The 17,835-nt window shown below is 59.2% G+C and overlaps 1 protein-coding gene across 1 annotated transcript; it reads left to right on the top strand.

Moving 5' to 3' along the window:
- Window positions 1-9,327: 9,327 nt before the first annotated feature.
- Window positions 9,328-15,689, top strand: LOC138061739 (olfactory receptor 14C36-like; the record flags this gene model as incomplete). The annotated part of the gene is made up of 2 exons (XM_068915017.1): window positions 9,328-10,221; window positions 15,681-15,689. Coding segments are annotated over exons 1-2 (903 nt in total), but the record flags the coding sequence as incomplete, so codon positions are not given.
- Between the last annotated feature and the right edge of the window lie 2,146 nt (window positions 15,690-17,835).

Consider the following 17,835-nt stretch of genomic DNA (forward strand, 5'->3'; position numbering starts at 1 on the left):
CTCCTGAGAGCTCTCCACTTAGCCTCACAAGAACTGAGACCTCAAGAAAATGCTGGGGAGTGGCATGGCTTGTTAGGGCTTCTGACCTTTTAATCCCCCCTCGAGTGTATGTGGTGCTGAGCCCATGAACCTCAGATACTGAGAGGGAACTGAGAAAAACACTGAAGAAGTTAAAGTCAGAATTAAATCCCAAGTTTCGGGGAGTGTTAATGGGTCCCCCTGAGGACCATTACCAACAAAGCCTCCCAGGGGCTGAGGAGAGCAGAAAGTTGGAGGCACTTGTTACAGGTTGGCAAAGGAAATGTGCAGGTGGCTGTGACACCAAGTCCACCTTGCTGTGTGTTATCAGACAGCATGGGCCAGCACTGACACCCAGCCCCTGCACAGGGTGGTGCTTTCGCTCCGACTTGGCTCAGGGCTCTTTGTGGGGGCAGGGAGAGGGTGGGGGTGTGCAAGGCTTCGTGCAGGATGAGACAGCACCTCCTGGGCTCTCTGAGGGTGGGGACGTAATGAGGACCTGGGGCCGTCAGAAACACAGTGTCTCCTTGGCCTCAGTGGCAGACACCAGAGAAAGCCAAGAGCACAAAGACCTCCGTCCTGTCGGAGGCTTTCAGCCTTGGCAGTGCCCTCAGTCGTCTCCACCCCAGGCTGCCCTGTGCTGTCCCCCTCCTGTGTCTGTGTCCCTGCAGCCTGTAGACACCCAGCCTGCTTCCCCACTTTGCTCTCCCCCAGCCATCTGACCACCTTTACTGATGGCTCTCTGCCCTCTCTTGCTTTTCATCCAGACACAAAGCCAGGGGCTCCCCACCAACTCCCTCTGGGTGTCCTGTTGAACCACAGCACAAGTGACATCCCAGTTTCCAAAAGTTCAGCCTGAACTTCTCATAATGTATCTCATAATTGTTTTGTCTCTTTCTCCTTCTCTTGCTATTTCCTATTACCAAGAAACTCTCCATCACCTCTGAAACCACCCTTCAAGCACTCCCAGGCTCCTACTGGAATGCCCTTAGCCTCCCCTTCACCAGGCTAAAGAAGGCCACATCCCTCAGCCCCTCCATACAGGCTTTGTGCTTCAGGACCCTACCCCCATCTTGGGAGACCTCCCCTGGACCTTCTCCAGGTCCTCCCCATTCCTCCAGCACTGGGCAGCCCACACGGGGACACACTCTTCCAGATGTGGCCACACCAGTGCTGAGTCAAGGGGGATGGGGACTGCCCTTGCCTGGGTGGCCATGGTCTTCCTGAAGCAGCCCCATATGCAGCTGGCCTCATTAGTGCAAGCATGCACTGCTGGCTCCTATGGCATCCCTTGTCATGTCCAGGCCCTTCTCCTCAGGGTCACTCCTCTGACGGTCAGCTCTCAGCCTGCCCTGATGCACAGCGTTTTACAGAATCACAGAATCACAGAATCGTTTAGGTTGGACGGGACCTCTGGAGATCATCTCGTCCAACCTCCCTGCTCAAGCAGGGTCACCTAGAGCATATTGCCCAGGATCACATCCAGACGGCTTTTGAATATCTCCAGCGAAGGAGACTCCACTACCTCTCTGGGCAACCTGTTCCAATGCTCTGTCACTCTCACAGGGAAGAAGTTTTTCCTCGGGTTCAGATGGAGCTGCCTGTGGTTCAGTTTGTGCCCATTGCCTCTTGTCCTGTCGCTGGGCACCACGGAGAAGAGGCTGGCCTCATCCTCTTGACACTCCCCCTTCAGATGCTTGTACACGTTGATGAGATCGCCTCTCAAGCTTCTCTTCCCCAGGCTGAACAGGCCCAGCTCTTGCAGTCTTTCTTCCTAGGAGAGGTGCTCCAGCGCTCTAATCATCTTGGTAGCCCTCCGCTGGACTCTCTCCAGGAGTGCCATGTCTCTCTTGTCCTGGGGAGCCCGGAACTGGACACAGTACTCCAGGTGAGGCCTCCCCAGGGCTGAGGAGAGGGGCAGGATCACCTCCCTCCACCTGCTGGCAACACTCTGCCTAATGCACCCCAGCATACCATGGGCCTTCTTGGCCACAAGGGCACACTGCTGCCTCATGTTTAACTTGTTGCCCACCAGCACTCCCAGGTCCTTCTCGGCAGAGCTACTTTCCAGCAGGTCAACCCCCAGCCTGTCCTGGTGCATGGGATTATTCCTGCCTAGGTGCAGGACCTTGCACTTGCCTTTGTTGAACTTCAGGAGGTTCCTCTCCGCCACCTCTCCAGCCTGTCCAGGTCCCTCTGAATGGCAGCACAGTCTTCTGGCGTGTTAGCCCCTCCCCCCAGTTTAGTACCATCAGCAAACTTGCTGAGGGTGCACTCTGTCCCTTCCTCCAGGTCATTGAGGAATACATTGAACAAGACACAGGACTGAGCCCTGGGGGACACCGCGAGCTACAGGCCTCCAACTCGACTCTGCGCCATTCACCACAACCCCCTGAGCTCGGCCATCCAGCCAGTTCTCAAGCCACCTCACTGTCCACTCGTCTAGCCCACACTTCCTGAGCTTACCTAGGAGGATGGGATGGGAGACAGTGTCCAAAGCCTTGCTCAAGTCCAGGGAGACAACATCCACTGCTCTCCCCTCATCTACCCAGCCAGTCACTCCACCATAGAAGGCTATCAGATTGGTCAAGCATGATTTCCCTTGGGTGAATCCATGCTGACTCCTCCTGATCACCTTCTTGTCCTCCACATGCTTAGTGAGGACCTCCAGGAGGAGCTGTTCCATCACCTTTCCAGGGATGGAGGGGAGGCTGACAGGCCTGGAGTTTCCTGGCTCCTCCTTCTTACCCTTGTGGAAGACTGGCGTGACACTGGCTTTCTTCCAGTCCTCAGGGCCTCTCCTGATCTCCAGGACCTTTCCAAGAGGATGGAGAGTGGCCTAGCGATAACATCCGCCAGCTCCCTCAGCACTCGTGGGTGCATCCCAGCGGGGCCCATGGATTTATGGATGTCCAGTTTGGACAAAAGATCTCTAACCTGATCCTCCTCAACCAAGGGAGAGTCTTCCTTTCTCCAGCCTTCCTCTCTTGTCTCCAAGGTCTGGAATTCCTGAGGACTTGCCTTAGCAGTGAAGACTGAAACAAAGGCAGCATTCAATAACTCTGCCTTCTCTGTATCCTTTGTCACCAGGGCACCCACCCCATTCAGCAGCGGGCCCACGTTTTCCCTCATGTGCCCACAAGTGTGGTACAAGAAGATTCACTCCATGACACACTCCTCATCAAAGTGTAGTTGAACAGCCTGCAGCTCCTTGGGGTGTCCTTGTGGCCTTTTTGGAAGATGGGCACAACATATTCCTTTTTCTGCTCATCGGGACCTCCACAACATTTCCAAGATGATAGTGAGTGGCCTTGTTGTGAGAGCAGCCAGCCCTCTCCCTGGCCTCAAATGCAGCCCATCCAATCTCTTAAACTTGTATGGGCTGAGTTCTTGCAACTCATCCCTCACTCAACCCTCTTCCACTGTTGGTAGGTTTTTTCCACTGGAGTTCTGACTCTAGGCACAACAGCCCGGGAGACCTTCTTGGTGAAGACTGAAGCCAAGAAGTCATTCAGTTCCTCAGGCCTACCTGTGTCTGCTGTTCCTAGATTCCCTAACCAATCCAGCAGTGAGCCCACATTTTCCTTTTTATTCTTTTACTGCTCCTCTGCTCCTCTGAGCGCAGGCCAGGGTCTGTGCTCTGCTACTATCCCTCCTCACTCCCTTCAGGATCCGGAATGCTACTTTTCATGGTCACCTCAGGCAAGGCTGACACTGACTATCTTGTCCCTGAGCAGTTCCTCCCTCCTTGAAATTTCCACATACAAAGAAGCATCACGAGTATTGGCCCGCTGTGCATTTGTGCAAAGAAGTTGTCCCTGATGCCCTCCAGAAACATCCTGACCTGCTTGCACTCTGCTCTTTGCCTTTCCATTGAATGTCAGCGGGATTAAAGTCCCCTCCCTAAGAACAAGGGCCTATAATCCACAGAGTTCCTCATGTTGCTTAAAGGAGACTGCCCCTACTATCGTAGGCTCTCCTATCGTGCAAGAGATCCCACCACAACTCTGTTATTCTAGCAATGTTTCAGTCAGATTAGTCATGGTGAAACCTGTTCCCAAGGGCCAAGGACACTGTGTGTGCGATGGCCCCACTTCAGAGCAGAGACGTGCTGGTAGACAAAGCAGGGGGCAATGTAATGGTGAAAGGAGGTTCCCACTGAGAGAGCAAATGCTGCAGTGCCCAAGGCCAGGGAGAAACAGAGCTGGGCTGTGCAGGAGTGGCAGGAGAGGGGTTTGCTGCCTGAGTTGAGTCTGGAGCACACGGGGGCCTGTGACAGAGGTGAACCAATCTCCAGGAAGGACAAGGTGCCACTGAAGAAGTCCCTGGCCTGCACAGCCTGCGATCCAGCCACCCTGGGGACATCATCAGCACAGGCCCAGTTCATATCACCTGGGGGTGAACAGAGGGCCAGGGAGAAGAGAACTAGAAGGTGTTAAGAGCACAGGGCCATGAGTGGAGACCTTGCTGTGATGTGCCTCCCACTAATGCAGCACGCTTGGATGTTGACAGTACAGACTGTGCCTGAAGGTGGAGGTAGGATTCAGTTGTCTGGGCACAGGAAGGAAACCCAAGGTGCCCTGGGGCATCTGCCCAGCACCACTCCCAAAGGGTATGGTTTTCCTCTAGGAGCCAGGCTGTATCTGCTAGAAACGTGCAGTAGTGCTGGACACCCCAAGCATCTGACATGGCCCTGCCAGCCAATTTCTATGTCATTAAATCAAGTGTCTGCATGGGATTACTTGAGGATTTTTGCACTGTAGGGATCTGCTTGTGTCTCAGCTTCATAGTGAGTGGTGCTCTAGCAGCATTAGGCCTCTGGGGTCTTTGGAGACGGCCAAGGGAATTCCCCACCTGGCCCCCAGCTCATGCTTTAGGAGGATAGGGGTCTCACAGGCGCTCCATCAGAGCCAGCAGACACTGGCACATGCCTTGCACCACCTCTGTCTCTTCAAATATCACCAGGTGTTTGTGTGTGGGCAACTGACTCCCACCCTCCATCTCCGGTGATTATAATGGGAGCTTAGACAAGCAGCTCGCGTGCAGACATCTCTGGTGTGCGCACTCCAGCTTGGGCAAGGGGAATCCCACCTCCTCGGTGTTTGTGGAATTCATGGGAGAGAGCTGAGTCCCACTCCACCACAGGGGCTTCCATACAGGCATGAGATGCTAGATTGATTTACCTGAATCAATACCTGAACCATGGGTAAATGGCTTCCCTTCTTTTCCCTGTATATGCGTGTTGCCTTGTTAAGAGATGGGAAGAGGGACCTCCAGAGTGGGACATTTCCACCTCTCGTAGATAACCATCTCTGATGAGGGAAATTACAATGCTGGAATGGGTCTCTCTCCACGGTTTAGAGAGGGAGCATTGGTGATTATTTGGGCATGGAGTTATTCGGTCCCCCCGTGCACACCTTGCCACTTCTCCTTCCATCTTCAGCAGGTCTCTGTTGTCCAAATCCCTCAGCTCCTCTGCCCTGCAGAGCTGCCTCCCTTTGTCCATCCCACAGAAGAGCTCCATACAGCTGGGCTTCCCCTTCACCCAAAGGGCATCCCCCCTCCTCACCTTCCCTCCTGATCTCTCCTGAAGGAATTTTAGCCATCAGTCGCAGCTCTGTCATTGTGTGAGCTGTCCCATCATGTCTTAGCAGTTACTCCAACAATGCCACATTTCTGTGACAGCACACAGGCTCCAGCTCCTCTTGCCTGTTCCCCAGGCTGAGGGCATTGCTACACATTCGAGCTGCAGCACACATTCGAGCTCAGCTGTGGCACCAGGGCCAAGTGCAGCCTTATGACAGGTAAACCTGTTACAGAGTGCCCAGGGCACAGTGTATGCAAAGGCTTTACTTCCTAGCAGAGACATACTGGAGTGGCTGGCACATGGCAAGGTGGTGCTGAAGTCAGAGGCTGAAGAAGAGAGCAAACCCGGCAGTCCCCAAAGCCAGAGATAAACTCAGCCGGGTCAGACAGCCCTGGTAGGAGAGGGTTTGCTGCCCCAGGTGACTCCAAAGCACCTTGGGGCCTGTGTCAGAGTTGAAGAGGATGTCCAAGAAGGACAAGCTGCTGCTGAGAAGGTCCCTGGGGTAGGACAGCCTTTGATCTATCCACAGTGTGGACATTGTTAGCCTGGTCACTGTTCAGAGCATTGGGTGAGAAGGTTCAGGAAGAGGAGACCCACCAGGGTTGGAGAGCATAGGCACACGAGTGGAGACTCTTGCCGTGATGTGCCTCCCAATCCTGCAGCACCCCTGGGTGTAGCTGGGATGGACCTTCCCTCCATGCCATGGAGTTGGTGTTCAGTTGCTGGCACACAGGACTTAAACCCCTTTCAGAGATCCTGTGACATCTGCCCTGAACCCACTCCACCAGCACAGGGCTTCCCTGGAGGTCCTGTGTGGTCTGTGCCAGCCACATGTGGTTGTGCTGGGCACCCCGGGCACCTGGCACGGCACTAGAGGCCTCTTTTATTCCCTGAAAATGAGCGTCCTGAATTAACTGAAGTGTCTGCAATGCCGGGAGGTGCATGGGCCTTAGCTTTGAAGTGACTTGAGCTGCAGTATATACAGCTGGTGGAGCCTAGAGAGCGACCCGGCTCTCCTTACAGTGAACTCCTCCTTTGGGTCAGCTGAACAGCTCTGCAGGCTCCATTGAAAGGTTCCGATGGCCCAAGAAAATTTTGTGTCATTTAGATGGCCGAGGGAACCTGCCCCACCACCCCTCTGGCCCACAGCTGAGGCTCAGGCAGGATGGGGGTCTCTCAGAATTGCTCCATCAGAGCTGGCAGACACCCACACACATGACTTGGACCAAGCCTGGAACCTCAGCTGTCACCAGGGGTTTGGGTATGAGTCACTGACTCCCCCCTCCATCCCTAGTGCTTCTCGTGGAAGCTCAGGCAAGGCCTTGCATGCAGGCAGCTCTCTTGGGCACACCAAAACTGAGGTCAGAGGAAGCCCACCTCCGGTGGGTTTGTGGCCTGCCTGGGAGGGAGCTGAATCCCCCTCCTGCCCAAGGCCTTCTCAGCTGAGGTTAAACACCTGCATTTCCTCCTCTGAATCACTGCCCTACGCAGGGGAAATGACCCCCTCTCTGCCACTCTCTGGGTCTCCTGCCCAGTAATGGGACAGGAATAGCAGACGAGAGAGGGGAGCATGTCCACCCCTCTCCACCTCTGTCCCCTGATGGGATCAAGCACACTGCTGAAATCAGTCTCTCTCCACAGTGCAGGGAGGGACTGTAGGTGATTATTCCAGCTGCCAGAGCCTTTCCCTGAAGGGGCCCTGCTGCCCCTCAGGAGCTGCCAGCCTTGGAGCCCCAGGGAAATCTCCAGGGAGCCCAGGGGGCAGAGAAAGTCACGCCTTTGGCTTGGCCTCTGCTCCTGAGCGGGGCCAGGCTCTGGGGACCGAGGGAGCTGCTGGCAACCGGGCAGCATGGCTGAGAGACAGCTCTGGGCAGCAGCAACTCCTCTGCCAAGAGCAGTGGGGCTCCGGGCACTGCCTGCTGCTGCTGACAGGAGATGAGGCAAGAGGGAGAGAAGTGAGAGGCAGTGTGGAGTGGGAGGAGAGAGGAGAGCTCCTTGCAGGAGAAATCTGCACAGCCCTTTGCATGGTAAGTCTCTGGCTGCAGGGCAACACTACTGAGGTTCCTGGAGGGGGTCTTCTGAAGCCACCCCATCCCATGTCTGGCAGAGATTTTAAGGATCGCTCTTGCAGCTTCTCCAGTGTGGAGGAGGAGGAGGAGATGCTTCAAAGGAGCATTTCCTGCCACACTGTCTGAGGCACAGGGCATCCTGCTGCCTTCTCCCAGGGATGCAGCCAGGGTGTGAAGCTGGGCTGTGCTCCCAGGTCTGCCCAGGTTCATCAGTCAGAGCAGCGTCCCTGCACCCCAGGGTGCTGTGTGCCCGGGGCAGTGACTCTGCCACCTACGCAGATCAGCACTCAGCCTGCCCGGGGAGCACAGCGCTGCAGGGAGAAGCTCTGGGTGAGAGGGGTTTCCCCCAGCAGGGCAGGTCCATTCTCCTGTCGAGAGGGTGCTGCGTGGGCCAGGGCTGCCCACAGCTCCCGCTCACCAGGAGGACATTTTGAGAGTGGAGTTCTCAAGAGCACTCGTCTGCATGGTGGGAGTGGAAATGCAGCAGTCAGGTTTAGGCAAGAAACTAAGCCTGGTCACCACCACACTGAGGGATGACTAGGTTTGCAAGGAACCGCAGCAATTGTCTACGCGACCCCTCAGCCTGCAGACAGCACCAACATCACCTTGCCATCACTGTTCTCGGCCAGCCCCAGCATGCAGATGCTTTCCCCCAGCAAGCCCCCTGCATCTTTCCTCTCCCACCCAGCAGAGGAAGGGGGAATGAGCTGATTCAGGAGATGCCACCTTTAAGACCCTTGACCCTCCCTGGGATGTGCTGCTGAGTTGTGTGCTGCTGTCCAGAAGGGCTTAGCTCTTGTGTAGGACATTTGTGATAGCTGAATGTCCCATGCAGAAGCCGCAGAGAGGTGCTAAGGATGTGGAAATGCTGCTGGGGATGACTGTATGTGGGCAGCTGCAAAAGCCTGGTGTGTTTGTGACTAGAAACTGAGGATGAGAGCCATGCCAGAGTCCTTATTCTGATCATCGGAGCCATGTGCTGTGTCACCCCCTCTCCATCACTCTCGGAATGTCTGAGCAGAGAAAGGGAGGTGAGTTTGGAGAGCTGTGCTTTGCAGGTGGACACCACTGCCAGCACAGGCCACGTTCCTTTAAAGGTAACTTGTGGTTGAGCTTGTCCTCTAGCTGAGAGAGGTGCTCACCCAAGGCAGCTGGCACTGGGACTGCTGTGGAGACCAGTGTGCTGGCTCTGTCCTGGGGCACAGGGAGAGCTTGTGCCTCTCAGGGCTCACTAGTCTTCACCCTGGGAGCAACGGAAAGGCTGCCTATTCCTACTCTGCAGAGCAGACAAAGAAGCAAACAATCCCCCTAGCATTGAAGCTGTTGCTTTTGTGCTCCAAATGCCTCCAAACTGCATGTGAAGATGTTCAACAGACTTCCTACACTCCAGCAGCACTGACCCCTCTGCAGCCTGCAGGCACACGTCCCGGCTCCTCATGGCTCACGCAGCCAGCCCAAGCTGCAGCTCCAGACAGGGAGCTGAGTGAAGGTCCTGCCTGGGAGAAAAGCAGTCTGTGTGTGTGTGTGTGTGTGTGTGTGTGTGTGTTGGGGGGTGTCTGTGAGAAAGAGAAAGAGCTGTGAACAAAGTCGTCTCTCCTGACTTGTCCCTGTCTTTTCCTCCTTGCACAGTCCCATGTGCCTGGAGGGAATACCATGTCCAACAGCAGCTCCCTCAATGAGTTCCTCCTCCTGCCTTTTGCGGAAACCCGGCAGCTGCAGCTCTTGCACTTCGCACTCTTCCTGGGCATCTACCTGGCTGCCCTGCTGGGCAACAGCTTCATCATCACCACCATAGCCTGTGACCACCGCCTCCACACCCCCATGGACTTCTTCCTCTTTAATCTCTCCCTCCTCGACGTAGGCTCCATCTCCACCACTGTCCCCACATCCATGGCCAATTCCCTCACGGACACCACGACCATCTCCTACTCGGGATGCACTGCCCAGGTCTGCTTTACTATTTTCATTTCAGCCGAGTATTCTCTTCTCACAGTCATAGCCTATGACCACTACGTTGCCATCTGCAGACCCCTGCACTATGGGACCCTCCTGGGTGGCAGCAGAGCTTGTGTCAAAATGGCAGCAGCTGCCTGGGGCAGCGGCTTTCTCAATGCTCTCCTGCACACTGCCAACGCATTTTCAGTACCACTCTGCCAAGGCAATGCTGTGGAGCAGTTCTTCTGTGAGATCCCCCAGATCCTCAAGCTCTCCTGCTCACACTCATACCTCCGGGAAGTTGGGCTTCTTGTGGTTAGTGTTTGTTTAGGCTTTGGGTGTTTTGTTTTCACTGTGCTGTCCTACTTGCAGATCTTTACAGTTGTGCTGAGGATCCCCTCCGAGCAGGGCCGGCACAAAGTCTTCTCCATGTGCCTCCCTCACCTGGCCGTGGTCTCCCTGTTTGTCAGCACTGGCATATTTGCCTACCGGAAGCCCCCGTCTGTCTCCTCCCCACCTCTGGATTTGGCCATGTCTGTTCTCTATGTGGTGATGAACTCTCTCATCTACAGCCTGAGGAACAGGGAGCTCAAGGATGCACAGAAGAAACTGGTTCAACAAGTACAATGTTAGCACCAATAACCATCCCATGTGCCTCCACTCATCATTCACAGGACATTTGACATCAAGGCCTTGTGTTGCTCATTTCTTTTTTTTTCTTACTTTGCTCTGATACATTTTTGTGAAAAACAAAAAGTTGGGGTTCGTGCCACTTCTCCTCTGGGATCTTTCATTTCAATCTGACCCAGAGACCGTGTTGAAGCAGGAAGCCTGGCTTCCTGCTTCCTCAGCAGAGATGGGGGAACCTCAGAGTCCACTAGTCTGAGCTCTCTTGGATGCCCTCAGGGCAATGAGAATTTCCCTTTGCAGTGTCTCTTTTGGCACTGACAGCAAGGGTGCTCAGGGGCACAGAGTCAGGCTCAGACGAGGACAGACAGGATGAGACCATGGGTCTCATGTCCATTAGGAGAGCTCAGCTTCCCTGGCCACAGGCAGGGTGTGAACTCGCACCTCTCTCCCTTCCCTCTTCAGTGCTCCAGTGCTCATAGTGGAGCGGGAGTGGAGTGGAGGGGAGGAGAGCCTTGATGCAGCCAGTGGGGACAGACCAGGTGCTCCTCAGAACCATCCCCAAACTTCCCACTGGGCATCCTTGCTGCAGCCTTTGCATGGAGACACGGCCACCAACAGCAGCAGGAGTTTCCTCTTCGCAAAGACTCTTCTCCTCATTTCCACAAAGTCCTGCTGTGCTCTGATGTGTGTATATGGCCTAAGTGCTCTCGTAACGTGGTGCATTCCTGAGATCACAGGAAGGACCAGGCCTTGCACCCATATGGCTTCCAGAATAACATTTCCATAATAAAAGGGGATCTCCTCTGTGACGCGCCTGAAGTCAGGCTTTTTGTCACAAGATGAAGTCGAAAATATGCTCAAGGGAATGCACCACTAAAGGGCTTGGTGTTCTATTTGGGTACTCCCTGGGCTCTGGGTCGTGAGCTCAGAGACTCCATGTGATATGTTAGGGACCAAGAGCTGGATCCAAGGCTCATTTCCTGGTGTCCAGGGCCGGAAAGATGGGGAACGGTCTCTGAACTGCCTGCCTGGGGCTGTCCCACAGGTGACAGTGCTGATGACAGATGCCAGTCCTTCTGGAGGGGCACTGAAGCCCTCAGGAGAGCTCAGGGGATCTCCAGGGACAGCATGTGCCTGGGGATGGGCACTGAGCAGCTTCGAGCAGCTTTGGGCCGTTGCTGGCAGAACACCTGACCAGCCTTGCCTCCTCCTGCAACGGCTGGCTGGAAAGAGCCAGCCTGGGCTCCCTGAAAACATGGCCAATGCCCAGCTTGCCCTTCTTCCACTCTTTTCCTTCTCCCCCTTGCCTGTGTTGCCTTCTGCTGCCCTGGGCCCTGCTCTGCACCCCCGCAAAGCCTGGCTGGGGGCAACTTCTGGCTGCTCTTCTGCTGAGAGGCAGGCCACTGGCACCCTGCGGCAACCCTAGTGTGGTCCCGCTGAGAGGGGGCAGCCTCTCAGCTGCCCTCAGCTGCCAGTGATCCGTGGCAATTTCTTGTTACACCTCTAGCCTCAGCTGAAGGGAGAGATTACAGCGCTTGCGCTCCCCAAGCATCCATGCTCTGCTGGCTGCAGAGGAGCAACTCCTGAGGCAACGCTGGGCTCAGGTGAGCGCTCAGGCACGCGAGGCCCCCCCCCGTGGACCAGGCAAGAGTGCCTTCACGAGCCTCCTGCCCATGTTTCAGGGCACAGCCCCCTTCTGCAGCCTCATCCCGCCCAGCGTCATCGCTCCGGGCACTGGCCACCTTCTTGCCATGCCCAGAGACCAAGGCCTCACCTCTTCCCCCACCGACACCTGCAGCCCTGGCACTGGCAGGAGTTGCCTGGCCCCAAGCAGCTGCAGCTCCTCACGCTGCCCACGTGCCCCAGCAGCTCCCTCTCTCTCTACTTGTCCCCCGGGGCAGTCCCAGGGCCTGAGCACCAGTACTGCCCTGGGAACACATGCTGGCACAAGGCAGTCACCACCCCAAACATAGGGCACACGCTGCAGTCTCCCCACCTGGCACCACGCAGCCCCGGGGAGCCCTGAGGCCTGCTGAGAGGCAGAAAAACCCAAAGCACATCTACGATGCCTGGAAGTCTTTCCCAGAGGAGCCTGTCCTTCACCTCATCGCACAGCACGGCCTGCACCCTTACCCCATGGGGCAGCAGAAGGTGGCCTGCGCACGCCGGCTGGTGCAGGGGTATTGGACAGGCAGCTCTGCCGGCACCGACGATGCAGGGCCGGGTGGCACAGAGCTGCTGGGGCACATCCTGGGCCTTTGCATGGCCCATTTCTCTCGCTTGCCTTTGTCGCGCCAAAAGAAAAGACACCTGCACTCATGGGGGAAAAGGGCTGCTCTTTGCTGGGAGCACAACTACGAGGTGAACTTGTAGCACGAGGCCAGCGAGGGGAGGTGCCAGAGGGCGAGCAGTTATGCTGCAGGCAGGGGCAGGTGCCAGGAATGCCCCCGGCTGCCTGGCACACTCAGGTGTCTTCGGCGTGCAGAGCACGGAGCATTTGGGAGCGTTCTTGGAGCTGTGCTAAAACAGAGTCGTCTCCTGGGGGAGGCCTCCACCTCTCCCACAGTCTCCGCAGCCTGCAGCATAGCGGCTGGCATCGGCCTCCTGACGGCTCCCGTGTTTGCACGGCATCCAGGATCAGGACGGTCTGAGCAGCCAGGCAGCGGATCGAGGGCCTGCCGTCCTCTAGCACCTCTTGGAGGACTGAGACAGACAGAAACAGAGCAGACATCAAGGCCAGGGAGCTGCAGAGAGCCCCAGCCTGCCCTGCCCTGCCCACAGGGCTGCCCCCACCCCTGCTCTTGTTTGGGCCAAGCGGGAGCAGGGGCATCCGCTGGAAATCACTGCTCACAAAGGCCCAAACTCCCCCACAGTACCCCACAATGTCTGCCTTCCACGCGGGGAGACAGAGCGCTCCTCGCCTGAGGCAGGCCAGGCAAGGCGAGCACAGCTCCCAGCTCTTTCCTCACCCCGCTCCAGCCCCGCATGACCCAGCGCTGCCCTCACTCACAAGTGCGGATGGCGGCGACTTTCTCTGCGCTCCTGTTCCTCATGTGCTGCGCGGCGAGCCCTAGGCACACACGGCCCATCACACCTCGTGGCCCCAGCAGCACAGCTCCCATCCAGCCCTGCCACTCTGGCCACGCGCCCTCCTCCCCTTGGGCAGGGCTGGGCCCGCCGTGGTCCCTGAGGCGCAGCACCCATGCAGGGCCTGGGGGGCTGAATGAGGCTCCCACCAGCCCCCAACATCGCCAGCCCTGCCTCGGCGGCCATCACTCCCAGCGCGACCAAGGAACTCTGGGACAGAGAGGGGTCCCGCGCGTTGTGGCTCACCTATGAACCTCACGGCCAACTCCCGCAAGGCCGCCTGCGGGCTCTCCAGGTACGGCAGGCTCTGGCAGAGGTACTTTTCTGCCCTGCTCCTGTCCTGCCCCAGCTGGAGAGAGCACAAGGCCACACGGTTGAGGCAGACCCTCGCCGGGCAGCCCAGCCGCTGCCTCCTGCCAGGGCCAGCCTCCCCCTTCCTCCCCTCCCAGGACACTCAGCGCCCCCTGACAGGAGCCGTGGGATGCTAAGCTTCAGGGGCAGCAGAGGGCAAAGGGTGGCCTGGCGGCGCTGAGAACCTCCGCACCCTGCTGCCAAGGCCCAGCCAGGCCTGGAGCCCCCGCAGCATCCTGGGGCTCCGTGCGGGCAAAGGGCACCGCTCCCGCGCCCCTCTGGGCCTGGGGGTCGGCGGAAAGGGAGCGTGCGTGCAGCTCCAGCCTGCGGGCTTGGGAGGTGGGGCTGCAGCAGTGCGGGAAGGGCACAGGCACCCCACGCATGGGCCTCTGGCCTCCTCCAGCTGGCTCCCAGGGGCTCTGCGGTTGTCCTTACCAGGCACTCGCCAATCCTCCAGGTCTGCAGCGTCTGCGTCAGGTACCAGAGCTGGTTCCACCTGAGGAACTGTGCTGCTCCCAGGAGGGTTTCCTGCGAGGCCTGCAGAGGAGCAGTGCTGAGGGGAGACATGGCCTGCGGCGGGCCAGGGGAACCAGTGCCCTGCCTCCCCTGCCTGTGCCCGCAGAGCTGTCCCTGGCCCCTGACAGCCTGCGCTCTCTCTGCCTCAGCAGGCAGAGGTGGCCATGGGCACCAGCACGCGGGGCAGCAGAGACAGCAGCTCACCCACAGGCTGCCACTGTCACCCTCCCTGCATCCCTGGGCAGGGCAGAAATGCACACCTGAGCCACACTGGGGGCCTGGTCACTCAGGTGGAAGAAGAGCAGGAGAAGGCTCCTCTGCACATGCTTCTTCAGGCACCGCTTGTATTTGCCCACCACAGTCTCCATGAGGGCTTTGAAGAGGCGCAGGGCATGCTTGCGCACCCGGCTGGACTCCTGGTGGGAGGCAGGCAGGGGGAAGGGCAGGACCTCATTCCCCCAGGAGCTGGGGGGAGGCTGCAGCCAGGTCACACGGGCCCCAGCACCAGGCAAGGCAGCACAGCGCATTGCCAGCCCGTGCCACAGCCCCGCAGTGCGGAGCTTCTCTAAGCCTGGTCGCGCTCACACCAGGCAGCAGCCAGCTAGGCAGGAGAGCAGCTACCGCAGGCCATGCAGGGAGGAGGAGGCAAGGCTGCCCTGCGCATCCGCTCCTGGCCACTGAGGCCCTGCGGCAGGCTTTGCCGGCACGGCTCGGCAAGCGGCAAGCGGCAAGCGGCAAGCGGCAAGCGGCAGGCACCGGCTGAGCGGGCACCGGCTGGGCTCTCAGAGCAAGCGTTGGCCTGTGCCTGCTGTGTGCAGGGGTTGGGCTGAGCACACAGCAGCCAGGTCCCAGGGTGGGGACCCTGACCTCCCCAGGGGCTCAACTGGCAAGGGAGAAGCTGTGGGGCGGTGGAGGCCAGCAGACAGCCCCCGGGGAGCACCGAGGGGCCCGGGTGGAGGAGGTCCTGCCAGAGGGCTGCGCTCGCAGGGCTGGACGGAGGCCACGTTGGCATTGCAGAGTGGCCACGTGCAGGGCGCCGGCTCCCACACCAGACGTGCATACGTACATCATCCAAGAGCGGCAGGAGCTTCTCCGCCAGCTGCAGAGCCACGGGGCCGGCCCGCTCCCTCTCCATGTGGCACAGCACGTTGCCCAGGATGCACAGGGCCTTCACGTTGACCTCCCGGTCGGCATCGTGCAGGCGCTCCATCACCTCTGGCAGCAGGCCCTGCAGTTTTCTGGCCTGCAGGAAACCCCCAACTTCCTTGTGGCCAAGCCATGGAAAAGGCCTTGGCACAAAGGCTTGCAGCAACAAAGGCCAAGCCTTTGGCGTTACCCACCGCCCCCTGCCTAGCCGCAGGCTGTCGACACGGCTTTGCCCTGCTGCCCCTGCTCACCATGTCAGGGCTCTCCGAGAGCACAAGGAGGCCTCGCAGCACCAGCCCGCGCATGACCAGGCGCCCAGTCCTCAGGTGCCTTTCGAAGAGGTGCAGCACACGCTCGTCCACGGCGGTGGAAAACTCAGAGCAGTTCAGCAGCTGAAACGCGCACAGCAGAGTGAGAGCCTGGCAGCGCTGGCAGGACTGGCCGCAGCGGACAGCCGCTGAGCGCTCTGCTCAGCCAGCCCTGGCCAAGGCCCCAGAGGCAGGCAGCGTGCAGCCAGCAGCCAGCAGGCACTGTGCAGGGCCCACAGGGCACCACGGCACACGGCACAGCTTCCCTCGCTACTCCTCCCGCCTCTGGCCCAGCTGCAGCCCCTCGGCCTCCTGCCTTGGAGAAGCTGAATGCAGAGCTCTGGCATGGAGGGTGCATGAAATGCAGGAGCTTGGGAGTGTCAGCCCAGCAGAAAGGGCCGCTCTGTGGGAAGGGGCCAAGCCGGGCCGTATGCAGAGGAGGGCCGGCACCTCCCCAGCTTCCCCGCCTCCTGTCCTGTTCCTTCCTGCCGCTGCCAGAGCGGAGTGGTTCCCGGCACGTCAGGGAAGCCCTGCGCGCCCTCAGGCCCACCTCAGTCAAGAAGGCCATGGAGGGGATTTCCCGCTGTGCATCCCTCGTGCTGAGAACCCGGAGCAGGTGGTGGAAGATCCAGTGGCACTCCTTTGTGGCGGTGGTCCTCAGCTGCCTGGCAGGGGGGAGAAGAGCCTGTGGGCCCTGAGGCCAGGCAGGCAAACCTGGGCCGGGCCTGCCACGCCATGTCTAGCCATTCTGGCAGGGACCAGCACACGCAGAGCAAGTGCGCGGCTGTACTCTGCCCCAGCAGCCAGAGGCATTTGCGCGTGGACGGGCGGGCTTTCCTCACCGCACCGCTCCAGGAGGAAGCCTGTGTCTGACTCTGTTGCGTGCATCTTGGCAGTTGGCCGGCAAAATGCCCTTCCTCCTCTGCAGCCATGTCCTTCCCACACATCCCTCCCACTTTGGACTCCCATGGCCGGGGCTCTTCCCAGGTGCCTCTGGCCATGCTGCGCCCTTCCCGCTCTTTGGCCACACAGCTCGTGAGCAGGCTTGCAGGGGCCTGCGGTCGCCCTGCATGCGGACAGGCAGACAGGGCTCTTACCTGGCCAGCAAAGTGATGCCTTGGTGGTGGCTCTCTGCGCAGACAAGCATGTCCCATCCGCCCTTCCTCTGCAGGACGCCAACCTGATCCCCATAGCCTGCCCAGTGCAGCAGGGCTTGCAGGGCCTGCAGAGCGGACCTGCAGGCAGAGCAAGGCACCGGTCATGCACAAAGCCCTGCTCCTGGCTCCGGAGCAGGGGGAGAGATGGGGGACTCAGAAGCCGCACCTGGCGCGGCTGCTTATGGGGCTGCATTTGTCCTCCTCGACACCTGGCTCGAAGAAGGCCTCGGCGTCCTGCAGCGCAGCCTCCGTGGCAAACGAGATTTGGAAGAGCAGAGCCACGCAGAGCATGGGGAACAAGGCCTTCCCCTGCTGCAAGGTGGGCTGCAGGAGGATCTCGCGCAGGGCCCTGGTTGCCTGCAGAAACACCCACGAGACGGCTGTCACTGCGGACATCTGCCAGGGGCACCGCTCGAGGAGCCCTTGCGGGGAGGCAGAGCGCGGCTCCGGCACTGTGGGCAGCCAAGGCAAAGGCAGATGGGCGGGGTGGGGGGGGCGGGGCACGCGCAGGCTGCCTGGTCTGGGGCAAGTGGCAGCGGGTCTCTGGGCCCTGCCCAGGGCACTAGGAGCCTTTGTGGCTGAGAGCGAGGGTGGTGCCAGCACAGCTCAGGGATGCGGCAGGCTGTCCTGGGCTGCCTAACCCAAGCCTTGTACGTTGCTCAGGCCACAACTGCCTCTGCCCCGCTCTGCCCCAGCCGCAGGCCCTGCCCCAGCCGCAGGCCCTGCTGCTGCTCTGGCTTTCCAGCCTGCTCAGTGAAGCAGGCGGATGCAGGAAGAGGGAGGAGAGGCAGCCTGCGGGCAGGGGCAGGCTGCGTGCGTGTGCACTGAAGGGCCCAAGCAGCGCTGGGCAGTCATGTGTGGCTCACACAGCAGATGCAAGATGCTGGACAGGGCCCCACTGGCCGTGTGGCAGGGGCACTGTGTGTGGGGGGCCCAGGGGAGGGCATGGGTTGGGGGTGGACTGGGAGGGTGGCCAGGGAGGGTGGCGGGCACCCGGCCTCTTGCCCCAGAGAGGGGAGCGCAGCCCTGGG

The sequence above is a fragment of the Struthio camelus genome, chromosome 20 (genome assembly GCF_040807025.1).
Source record: "Struthio camelus isolate bStrCam1 chromosome 20, bStrCam1.hap1, whole genome shotgun sequence".
Taxonomy (NCBI): domain Eukaryota; kingdom Metazoa; phylum Chordata; class Aves; order Struthioniformes; family Struthionidae; genus Struthio; species Struthio camelus.